General features: G+C 40.6%; 1 protein-coding gene across 1 annotated transcript; it reads left to right on the plus strand.

The window, feature by feature from the left end:
• Nucleotides 1-216: 216 nt before the first annotated feature.
• On the plus strand, nt 217-12,011 carry zc3h14 (zinc finger CCCH-type containing 14). Its single transcript, XM_084082732.1, has 17 exons — nt 217-364; nt 702-744; nt 1,394-1,508; nt 1,670-1,710; nt 1,867-2,038; nt 2,490-2,826; nt 3,174-3,349; nt 5,242-5,342; nt 5,441-5,608; nt 6,096-6,173; nt 6,448-6,607; nt 7,377-7,591; nt 7,836-7,974; nt 8,803-8,942; nt 10,300-10,379; nt 10,475-10,581; nt 10,799-12,011. The coding sequence occupies exons 1-17, from the start codon at nt 329-331 to the stop codon at nt 10,800-10,802; spliced, it is 2,112 nt and encodes a 703-aa protein (XP_083938858.1). The 5' UTR covers nt 217-328; the 3' UTR covers nt 10,803-12,011.
• Nucleotides 12,012-12,309: the final 298 nt, after the last annotated feature.

Below are 12,309 nucleotides of genomic sequence, written 5' to 3' on the forward strand. Positions count from 1 at the left end.
CAAATAGCAGATCTACATGTTTAATTATTTGTATAACTGTACCTCTGTGCTTTTTGCAAACTGTTCATAAAGTATTCAATCAATCAAATAAAAAGGCCTAAACTCTCCCATGATTAGGAGTTCAGTTCACACTTTGGACGCCAGGTGGCGATACCTACTCATTGACTGAGCTTGTTCCCATACGACCCCCTAGTACTACCGTACCTACCGTGTGTAATGTATCTATGCTGAGTGTGTAGCATTGTGGTTGTTGTCACTCCGATTCTTTAGACACAACAACACAGTTTCGCGTCTGTTATCATAATCTATTTGACTCAAGACACCAGCTATGGAGATCGGTACGGAGATCAGCAAGAAAATAAGGGTGAGCAGGGGACGGATTTAACTCATTTGACTCTTGAAACCCCCCCGGGCGCAGGATAGCGTTAGCTTAGCTTAGCATATAACCAGAACACATAGACAGCTGGGTCTTTTATTACAAGGCCAAGGATTCAAGGATGCGTTTGTTGTTTGATAGCCAAGCTTTGGTCTGCTTTCACTGTGTCATAATGTTACAGCCTTGTTTTAAATGTAACGTGTATTATCTTCTTGTCTTCATGTTGTAAATGAAGCTGTTAGCTCTTACTTTAGCCAGCTGTTGGTTCTGTATTTAGAAGCGTCTCAGTCAGCATTGGTTAACATTGTGTTGTGTTGTTCTGTAGGCTGCCATCAAGGGTAAACTTCAAGAACTTGGTGCATATGTGGGTAAGTCAATGGAAGCCAGTGGTGCCCTTTTAATCACTGTCTAGATAATTTGACTCGGTTAGTGTACAAATGTGACTAAGGAAAGAAGAAATTACCTACATGGGTTGTATTTTAGAGGACAATCTTTCCAGTGAACAAAATGTCAACAAAATTATTCAAGAAAGTCAACCAAAGAACAAGATTTTTGAGCAGGATCTCCTCGTTGGTCAGTACTAGGAATACATTGAGGACACTAGCTGGAGCACTCATCCAATGTCCCTATCACTATGCATGCTATGATGCACCACTAAGGCATTACAAACAAGGCTTCAATGCTGTACATATTCGTTTTTTATTGCTACTACTGTTGATGTCTTCTTGTATATTATTTATTGTATGTCTTTAAATGTCTCGATGAATTGAATACACAGGACCACAATGGAAACAAGCCCTTAGGGCTTTTTGTGTTGTCCTTTTATCACCATTGTATAATCGTACCACTTTACTATTTGCAAACTGTTAAAGTATTCAATCAATCAATCAATCAATCAATCACAACCAAATGGGATCTTGATGGGTTAATTTGGTTACATTTGTACACTAGTACAAATCTTCACTGAAGATTTTAACTAGGAGCCCATGTCTTGTGCATTTTATGTATCCTTTTCAGATGAAGAGTTGCCTGACTATATTATGGTGATGGTAGCTAATAAGAAGACTTCTCAGCAAATGGCTGATGACCTCTCCCTCTTCCTTGGAAACAACACCATCAAATTCACTGTCTGGTAAAGATCACGTCTTATTGTTTTTTTTCATGGAAATCAGATTCTATGCTATTCTCACCTTCAGGTAGCTCTGAAAAAGGTACCATTACCACAGTGCATGCATGACATGTGTTTGTACCATATGCTCAGTTTTCACCATAACCTCTTTGTTGACCTTTTAGGTTACAGGGTGTCCTGGAGAAATTAAGATCTGTAGCAGTCGGTAAGTAAAACAGTTTTTTGCAACCAGCTGAGAGAAAATGCACTGTTGCTCCTGAATAGTGCTGTTGGCCCTAGAAAGTTCACTTTGTTGCCAGGAAAGCTCATCTCTTCTCAACCCTTTCTACCACTGCTTATCTGTACTGTCATGTGATTCTAGAACCTGCGTCCGTGAAACCTCAGCTTCCGTCTGACAGTGGCACCTTGTCTGGGAAAATCCAGGCCTCTGTGAGTGAAGACAAGAGGAGAGACGAGTTGAGGGCTTTGGCGGTGTCCAGCTCACGCTTTGATAAGACGGAGACTCGTGTGTCTAGCTCTGCCCATGAACACAGGTGATTGTGACTGCAGTGAACATCCTTTCTTTTTTCATGACATAAGTCTTTCTGAACTACAGGTAAATTATTTATTTTCTATTTAGATAAAGATACTAAACTAAAAGGCTCGAGATTTTCAAAGAAGAAATTATTCTGTTGTCCTTTCCTGGTTTTCATAATGTACTGCTACCATTAGCATTAAACCAGATAAGTAGTTATTTGCCTCTCCATTGTCTTCTAGTATCAAATTAAACTTTTAAAAAGTAAAATATTAGAAAAAGTTTGTAATGTGAAAACTGCGACTGGAAGCATGTACTAAACCAAGACAGTGACACTTGGAGCTGATCTGCCCAGTGGTTTGGTTTGTGAGATTAGCCGTGTACACACACAGATAGACACTCTTATAGACGGCTCGACCCCTAGGAGCCACGCCATTAAAAACACATACTTAGCTATTGTTTCATTGCAGAAGAGGCTCAACTGAGAAGAACTCGTACCGTCTTACCTCTACGGTCAAGCCGCTTGTGGAACCACTCCCCTCTGAGGCAGTGATCGACATCAAGCCTGACATGGATGATGACCTCATCACTGACGACCCCGTGGAGATTGCCACCAGTGTGGGTCGCGTGCGCAACGCAGCTGCTCGCCCCACAGCCCAGATCTACAGGCCATCTCAGAGCAGGTTGGCATCAGGCAGGTCCGCAGACAGCTACAGGTCTATGGAAGGGCCCTCACACAGCAGGCAGCATCACGGCCACCTGCAAGACAGCAGAAGCTCTCGGCCCACCCGAAATGGGTCCAGTAAGGTATGGGGATTCAATAAGAGTATTGACTAAAGATCATATTGAGTTTTCATCTATTCCCTGCCCTCAGATAAATTTGCCGAAAAACATTGCAGAAACAGTGCAGAACCAAACGTTTGACACCAAATGGTGAAACCTGCATTTCACAACCTAGCAATTTAATGAACCATTGACCATATTCACAAGGCGGCCATTTTGTTATTAACATAAAACTCAAGGGGTTTCCCAACCCCTCAATTTGATGTACAATAGGTGATGTACAGTAAGTGATGCTACATGAGTGAATATGGTCAGCTCTATGCTAGCTCTTTACAATGTACACAACTCTTATGTAATTTATTTCACTATAGGAAGAGGCATCACGGAAGCGCAAAGCCCCGGTCCCAAGCTCGGTGGCAAGCTCGGTGGTGCGGGTGAACCGAGTGGAAGATGAGGATAGTGAAGATCTGGAGGAGGAGGAAGATGAAGGCTATGGCGGAAGAAGCATGTCCAGCAGAGTGTCCTTACCCTCCAAACCAGAGCGCAAGTAAGTGGTATCAAATAGAGCAACAAATATTCAATTTTTGAATACATATATATTTGAATGATGGAAATAAAATAATATTCAACTGTAAAAATTAAGATTCAAATACAAATTATCTGCCTCCAGAGTTCTCAAGAGACTCTGGGCGCCTGTGTGTTACACAGCAGCTGGTCTCGCGAGGTCACAGATTCATTTGTCAGAGAGCTACAGTGCTACAACTCACGCCCTTCCCCCGTGGCTATTCACACAGCACAGACTCCTCACCGTAGACAGACACGCTCGGTAGAACGCAACACTGTACTGAATGTATGTCCACAACATTTTGAATTTGAATCACAACACCACTTTAATTGATTAAAAATGTTAACATACGGGTAGGGTAGGTCAAGCTGAAAGGGCCGGCGATCCATTTGGTAATGATGGACAGTTTACAACCAAACTCCACGATGTAAAAACTCAGTTTGGTCTCTCATGGTAAAACTATGTTGTCACATTTCTTGTGTACCGTACGTTAACAAAACTAAAACGTTACAAAATTGTAGGCTATAATGAGCGACTGAATAGATTGGTTTGATTATAATTTCCAGTTTCATGTCAAGGTAAACATTGTTCCATCACAGCACGTCGCTCAGAGCGATGTCTGTTCTCCGGACAAGTCCGGGTTTGTATCTAAACCATAGACTACCTAAGCTTATTAAAATTAGGCTATAGAATAAGATATAAGTATGAATCATTAATTTGATCTCGCAAGAGAGCGCGTTTCTTGTGCATGGAGGGAGATCCCGACAACCTTTGCTGAGTCTCTCTCGCGCCATTTACTGTCAGTCTACTGTACACTATCAATAAAAGGCCAAGAAATATTTTTTTTTAAATGAAAAACTATATAATTCATTGACTGGCGCCCCCCAGTTCTATCCATTGCTTCCTCTACAACAAATCTCTTTGCCGAAAATAGCTTATCTACAAGCTCAAAGCGCATCGTGTTGCATGCCCAGAATAGGTACGCTAGGGTTCAAGAATTCACTATGATGAATAACCTATGCGTTACTTTTCAGTAAATGAAAAGTAACCTGTGTTACAATGTATCCAATGTAGTTATTATTTAGTCACAAGCTCTTGTTAATATACTTGCTATTGGTTAAATATATATAAATAAATAAAAAGACACAGACTTAAGGACTTTCAACCTGGCGTCCCTATTTTGAACATGTCATTATAGGAGAGCGTTTTGAAAAGTTTTTCATGACTTGCTAACCCTTTTGTCTTATTCATTGGACATTTTTAAAGATGCAGCGTTTGTTTTGAGCTGCTCAGAAAATACTATTAAACAAGTGAACAAATCAGTCCAATAGCACACAGTGTAAAGTAAACACAGCCAAGCAGTGGTGTGACTGTATCTCAATAGTCCAGTTGTTTTTTCAATTTAATCCAAAATGATATATACATGTTGAGATGTATTGTATTTTTAATAATCCTTACATATTCTTTCTGGAGTAATCCAATGTGTCTTATATGTGGTGGTGCTGTTCTAAGTAGAGAAGTGGCCTTGCATTTGTCCTGTGACCTCTGCCAGTATCTTGTTCATCTAGTCAGGACAGACTGCTACCATTTGTTTTTGTTTTACAGCTTAAATTGTTAGCTTAGAGTATCACATATGCACATGTTACTTTATTTAAGTGAAGTGCTCACCAGAGAAAAGAGAGACAGTGATATTTGAGGGTTGCCATCTTAAATTTGTAAGTTTCTGTCTCTTTGTTGCAACAATAATATTGTCTTTGTTGATTCAGATCAGACTCTGTGGTTAATTTGTCTTATGATCTCTGAATACACTTTCATAAATCCATAGAACTTACTGTAGATACACACTGTGACATTCCTTACTTGTATCATTTCAGACCTTCCCTCCCACCAGCCAAACAAGCTAACAGGAATCTCATACTGAAAGCCATCTCTGAAGCACAGGATTCAATCACCAAGACTACAGCTTACCCAGCCAGTATGTCTCCCATAGTCCCACATGTTACTGAAGATTATACAACTGCAATGCATGCCAGTTCAGTTATTATTTTTGTTCTGTTTTCTTGTCTACCGCAGTACCCCCCCAGAGGCAGACTGTGCCAGTTGCACCCCGCACTCGTTTGGCCAGCAATGAGGAGATGACCGCAGCTATCCAACTAGTCCAGGAGCACCTCCAGAGCTTGGCCCCTAGGGTGCAGCAGTCCTATACACCCACAGAGCGACCACTTGCTGCCAGAGTACTTGGTATATATGCAAATGTTTACAAATGGGTAGCTCCACCACACAACAAAAACATTTGATGTTTTACTTCTTCATGTGATTGTTTTGAGGCATTCATACATTGGTAATGTTAGTTCAAATTGGAGTAACGGATTTGCTATGCCCTACAAAGCCAAGGTGCAGTACGCAAAGAACCAAACTGATTATAAAAAAGCTTAAAAGTGTTTCAGCCGACCAGCCAAATGGATTATTGGTATACAAGTGATATATTACACTAATTGTACATCTGTTCATGATGTAATTGTTTATCCCCCAAAATCATGAAGGCTGATTTGACCTTTGAGACAAATAAGTCAATGTGTTCAAATATGTACAAAACTGCACACTTTGTAGGGCAACTGTACAAGTCAGTCTTTCAGAATGTATGTGAAATCTATATGTTCAAATCTATCTTGGATCGGGCCTTTAAATAATACAGTATATCCTGACATTTGACCTTCATTTCTCCCAGCCCCAGCCAGATCGCTGGCTTCACGCCTTCAGTTGGACATACAAGAGAACAGTGTCAGTAAAGAGCAGTGTGACTACGGTAAGCCTCTTTTGTTTGCTCATGTTCTAGTTTCATTTATTCCAGAAAGTACATCTCTTCATTTTGTATTAAGTATGTATAGAATTATTATTTTTTGCCGAGCTTTGATATAGTATACTCAAAACGCTATCTACAATTCATGCTTATATACTATACTTAGTATAGTATACAAGCATGAATTGTAGTACTATACTTAGTATAGTATACAAGCATGAATTGTAGATAGCTTTTTGCATAACCTCTGTGAACATATTTGATCCTTTGGTGATTCTAGGTGTAGTCACTGAGGGGAGTGAGGCATCGGCCTTTGATACTCGGTCCTTCATCATGAGCCGACCACAGCTGGAAGAAACTCCTGTCAGGCGTCAGCAGGTTCAGGTCAAAGAGGCTGTCCAACCTGCTGTACCACGCACAGTCCAATCCATCCAATCAAGGTACACACAGATACCCAGCGATTATCACCCGGTCTTTTGTTGTTGTCCGAGTTTATCCAACCGAGGTTGGATACCAAGTGTAACAGCAAGTCACATGCCGGTTGATAGTTAGTTAATCATATACATACCGTACCCTTAAAGGAGGAGTTCCCCCCAAAAATGACTTATTTTCTATCAATTACACAACCCATGAAGCCATTTTTTTAATTGGATTTTTTTTTGTTTTTGTGGCATTCCTAAGACAATAATTTGATGACCGTGTGTATTTCCGGTAGGAGACACAAATAATCTACTTTGTGTCTCCTACCGGATACATTAGCTGGTAGGAGACGGGAATCAAATTAAGTTTAGGAATGCGACAAAAACAAAAAATAATCCATGGATTCAAGGCTTCATAGGGTGTGCAATTGATAGAAAATAAGTCATTTTTTGGGTGAACTCCTCCTTTAAGCCTTCATGTATTCACAAAGACGAGGAACTGCACTAGGTAGTCCCATTTGGGATTTCCCGACTGTGGGGCTGAGGGCATCACAGGTGCTGCTGGCAGGCCTCGCTCTTGTTGATATTGGGTTAGACAGCCATTCTGTGAACCATCACATATCAGCTCTGTGTTTTGGTTAGTTTGCACAAGGATAAACTCCAGCAGTGACATCACTTAACATTTATTTTATTTATTCCTTTCTTAATCTTTTTCTTGATGTTGATTTATTATTGTAAGTAACCCTACCACAATCCTTGCTGTGGGTTTTCTGTTTCTTTGTCTCACTAGCAAGGAGAGGGGGGACACGGCAGACTCTGCCAGCCCCAAGTTCATCGTAACATTGGATGGGGTGCCCAGTCCACTAGGGACCTTGGCAGACTGTGACATGGAGGTGGACGACATCAGACTTCCCTCAAAGGTCACAGACGCCACTATCCACCTCAGCAGAGAATCCAAAGTCAGTGTCCTTCACAGGCTGCAGGGAAGCATCAACTCCTCTGATGGTACGTTATGGTTTAATTCACATGAGGTTCTCAAAAACAAATGGGTTTATTTTAAATATATATTTATATACGTATATGGAAGTTGTTAAAGACTGAATCAGTTTACAAAAATATCGCCCAGTGTGGTCATAAAAGTGAATATGTAGACAATGCAGGCTACTATTGTGCTCTACATGGTTTTGATGCCCTCTGCTTTGGTTGTACCTTGATAGTTTCACTCTTCCCTTCTGTTGTCCCTTTATAGAAGATTGTATGGAAACTGAACTAGGCGAAGAGGATGCTGTGCAGTCAAAGAGACAGAAAGTTCTGGAGCGCTGCAAGTTCTGGCCGGTGTGTAAAAGTGGAGATGAATGTGTATACCATCACCCAACAACAAAGTGCAAGTGAGTACTTGATTGAAAGAGGTAGAGATTTTACTTGAGCCCAACGCCCAGATTTTGGGTCCGATGTCAATCCAAATTTTGTTCCCAGACCACCGATTACCGATACTTTGTCAAAAACATGTTGTAATGAATTAGAGATTTGATTAAAGTTTCTGATTTGAGATTCATGTAATTTAACCACTTCAAGGAGTAGTTCACCCAAAAAATGACTAATTTTCTATCACTTGCACACCCCATGAAGCCTTGAATTCGTGGATTCTTTTTAGTTTTTGTCGCATTGCTGAGCCAATAATTTGATTACCAGCGGAAATATGCTAACGTATCCGGTAGGAGACACAAAGTAGACTATTTGTGTCTCCTACTGGGAATACACCTGGTCATCAAATTATTGGCTTAGGAATGCGACAAAAACAAATGCATGAATTCAAGGCTTCAGGGTGGGTGTAATTGATAGAAAATAAGTAATTATTTGGGTGAACTACTCCTTTAAGCCCTATTCAATATTCTTCAAAAAATCTCCAAGCTCACAACATGTGAGCTTGTAGTTGGCTATTTTTGAAAATTCCTGAAAACCTTTTGAAAGTATTCAGCTACCAATGACATGCCCAAAATAGGGCCGCCAGGTTGAAAGTGGTTAAAAATGGGGACACATCATCTGCATAATTTTCGATACCGGTGTAGTAAAAAAAAGTCAAATAATGGCCGATATATCAGTCAGGCTCTAGATATTAACACGTGTGCTGTGAATATCCTTATATAATAACTTGATACTCAAGATAATGGCGCACACAAAAACAAAGATTTACATTTTTTTTCCTTTTGTTCTAGGACTTTTCCGAGCTGCAAATTCGGGGACAAATGCCTCTTTGTTCATCCAAACTGTAAATATGATGCCAGATGTGCCAAGCCAGACTGCCCGTTCACTCATGTCAGCCGCAGAGCATCCATGGCCCCTCCTCCCAGATCAGGTACAGCTTTGTCCTGTCTGACTCAAGATCACCTTTAGGTCACTAGTCAGGCAATCTGGGAACTGGGATTTTTTCCCCCCCTTTGTTTTTTCCTCTGGGGGCACCATGTCCTTTTTTGTGTAGAAACAGGAACTCGGTTTGGCTCCTCCCCTTTCTTAGTCCACTTCCTCACGGGTGCTTCTGTGTTTATTCCTACTAACAACACTACATGTCTAGAGCTGTGGTGCTGACAGATTGATTCTGCTGCAGAATCTGTCTTGGGAGATTACTAGTCAGGTAATCTCTCAAGAACAGATTCCGACCTGCGGTGGAATCTGTCGGAGCGGTTCGTCCTAACCAGTGCGCATTGGCTAAAAGTGGGCGTGCCTTCAGATCAGGAAGTGGGCCGCGCTTTACCCAATCAAATGTAGTGGGCGGGATTCACGTGTCCATCCACCATGATCCACCCTCCCCCCCTCGAAACTAGCCGAAACTAATTTAACAATAGCGTCCTCGGAGCGGACAAAACCACGGAAAGATATTCACATTTTAAATTACTCTTTCATCATAGAAACAAGTGGGCTTATAACCAAAACCATCCATGTTCTCTGGGAGAAGTGGTGTTAGTGTTCCGTGTAGAAATATTGTTAGTGGGAATGAAAACATGGTCGCACCAACCGGAAGTGATGCGCTATAGGCAGACATGAAACCGGTGTTTCCCTGCGCTCTAGTCTAACATTATACTCCTGCCAGACTCCACAGAATATCAGAAAAGCAGAGGTCGCTGTTTTTCATTTTCTGTGGGGTCTGCCTACGCGAGACTACTAGTCAGGCAATCAGTGAAAGACATGGGTTTAACCACTTAAACCCTATACTTAGTTGTCAGTATTTCCATGGGCTGCGCTAAATATCTTTGCAGAAAATAGCCAATCTACAAGCTCACAACATATCGCATTGCGACACGCTCAGGGCTTGTAGATCTGCTATTTTTGGGCAATGTGCCCCCCAGAGTAGATGCTATGTTTCCAGTGGTTAATTGGGAGAGAGGCGGTCAACACAGAAATGTACCATGAACTTTTGACTTATGTTCTTCAGAGTAGTATGTGTTATTGGTAACACAACACTCTTGTTGGGAGAAGCACACATGCTCCAACTACTGAGCTACACATAATATACTTGTATTTCTTTATATATATACGTTATATATATTTTAATTTCGAAGTGCCTAAATGCTTGGAAAAGGCATCCTTCATTACTATCACAGGCATACTTGCATATAGTATCTATTGTACATTGTACACACATTTTTTAACGTTTTTATAATGTTGGTTACGTGTCTTTTCAAATATTAACTCATTTGACTATTTCTACCCTGCAGTGCCTGCACCACAAACTGGTAGTGTATGTCGGTTCTTCCCAGAATGCAAAAAGATGGACTGTCCATTCTATCATCCTAAGGTAAAAACATTCTAGTCATTGAGATTTGATTGCAGATCATTTGAGGAAGCACAAGGCCTGATTTTTTTGTTTGTTTTTTTGTATCTTCTCCACAGCCTTGTCGTTTTGCTGCTCAGTGTAAACGGGCCGGTTGTACTTTTTACCATCCAGCCACAGTTGTGCCACCGAGACACGCCCTGAAGTGGACAAAAGCCCAGAGCAGGCAAGTAGAATACCTCCACCCAGTAGTACATACAGTAGATGACCTGTACTGTAGCTTGTATTTAAAGTTATTTGTTTGCAAAAATTGCATACTTCTCAGGAAATATGTTTTATCCATATTTGACCATCTAAATGTCATGCATTATATAACGCAAGTTGATTCCATGTTGCAAACTGATTTATTGCACTTAGTAATGTCTCCTTGTCTGTCTCTTTAGTTAAGTATGGAAGACCGTCTACAAGAAAATGCAACAACCAACATGTGAAGTCATGGAAGATTTTTTTTTTTACTGTATCTGTTACTCTTTCAGACGTACAGTATTTTATTTGTTGGAAGTATTTAAAGAATTAAAAGAGAACCCTTTTTCTTTCTTTTTACGTTTACATACGTATCTAAATCCAATCATTTCTTCCTGTAAAACAAAATGTGATGTGGGCTTAAATAAGCACGAACCAACCAATAATAATATGATGGCATCCACCTGTCAAATCAACTTCCACTTTTAGCGACACAGACATAAGATTAATTATGGTACAAACACTGGATCCGTTGACATCGCATCTGGACTTGGTGGTCCACCAATCGCTCCGGCTAGTCGACAGAAATGGTAACTGAACTGCATTTATATAACGTCTCTCTAGGCTTTAAGACACTTAAGTTCAAAGTGCTTTACAGTGTATTTCACCTTCACCCATTCACAGTCCGATGTCGAAGAAAACCAGACAAGGCACCAACATGCTCATCAGGAGCAGTTAGGGGTTAAGTGTATTGCCAGGACAGTTTAACATGCAGCCAGAAAGAGATGGGGATTTAACCGGGAGGGAACCTTCGGAATCCAAGACAGCTGCTCTACCTCTTGAGCCATTGCCGCCCCTGGTGCTGGTGCGGTATGCAGTTACAGTACTGCAAGGTGGAAGGTTGGGCTTGGTTTTTGATCTGCTGTATCCAAAATGGAATCTCATTTTACTGATTTAAACTGCACAATTTTGAGACAAGAAATGAGCAGTGTCGTATTAGCCCTGCCTAGTTAGTTTGTTTGACCAGAGGTTTAACTTATTGATGTTAAAATCAAATTCCTCCCAACATTATGTCCTGCCTCAATATTCTGTTTCTCTATTCCTTCCGTATGACCGAAGTTGGATCTCTTAACTCTCAAAATACCAGTTTCATCTGGACTTTAAGAAATGGCCCAGAGTCCTGTGGCTGTCCTTATAAACTTGGTTTGGCTTTATTTCACTTCTTCCATCTTCATTGCCAATACCACCTATTGTCTCTAATATGTTTGAATGCATGGGTCAGTTTTTGCAGAGGTTTGCATTCTGACAATTTTGCTTTAAGAAATGCAAACTTTTGCATGGAAAGTACTGTATAGCCCTTTTGTGCATACACACTGGTTACAAATGGAGTGCAAGATATCAACTTTTCCTTTTTTGCCGGGGGGGGGGGGGGCTGCTTTTTAAGATGAGTGTTTTATGTTTAACTGTAAATCTTCAAAAATGATATGGCTGTGAGTTATTAAAATACACTACTTTGTATCATGTTTTTGAAAAGTCTGTATAAACAGTTCATTTTTGATTAAATGACTTTTCCAGTGTGATTTCATGGGTTATGGCCAGCTTGTTCCACATGGCAAAGCAAAGCTCTTTAATAAACAGAAAATTAATTTTCAACTCAGGGTACCAATTTTATCTAATCAGGAGAGAGAACTCGTACAGGATAAATGTGAAA

This window comes from Gymnoscopelus microlampas (genome assembly GCF_963454915.1).
Source record: "Gymnoscopelus microlampas genome assembly, chromosome: 16".
NCBI classification, from domain to species: domain Eukaryota; kingdom Metazoa; phylum Chordata; class Actinopteri; order Myctophiformes; family Myctophidae; genus Gymnoscopelus; species Gymnoscopelus microlampas.

Bases quoted from the DNA above. Each gene is read 5' to 3' on its own strand.
- zc3h14 (XM_084082732.1), top strand. From the start codon at position 329: ATGGAGATCGGTACGGAGATCAGCAAGAAAATAAGG. The intron at 745-1,393 runs GTAAGTCAATGG...TATCCTTTTCAG, and splicing joins AGAACTTGGTGCATATGTGG to ATGAAGAGTTGCCTGACTAT. The intron at 6,174-6,447 runs GTAAGCCTCTTT...TGGTGATTCTAG, and splicing joins TAAAGAGCAGTGTGACTACG to GTGTAGTCACTGAGGGGAGT.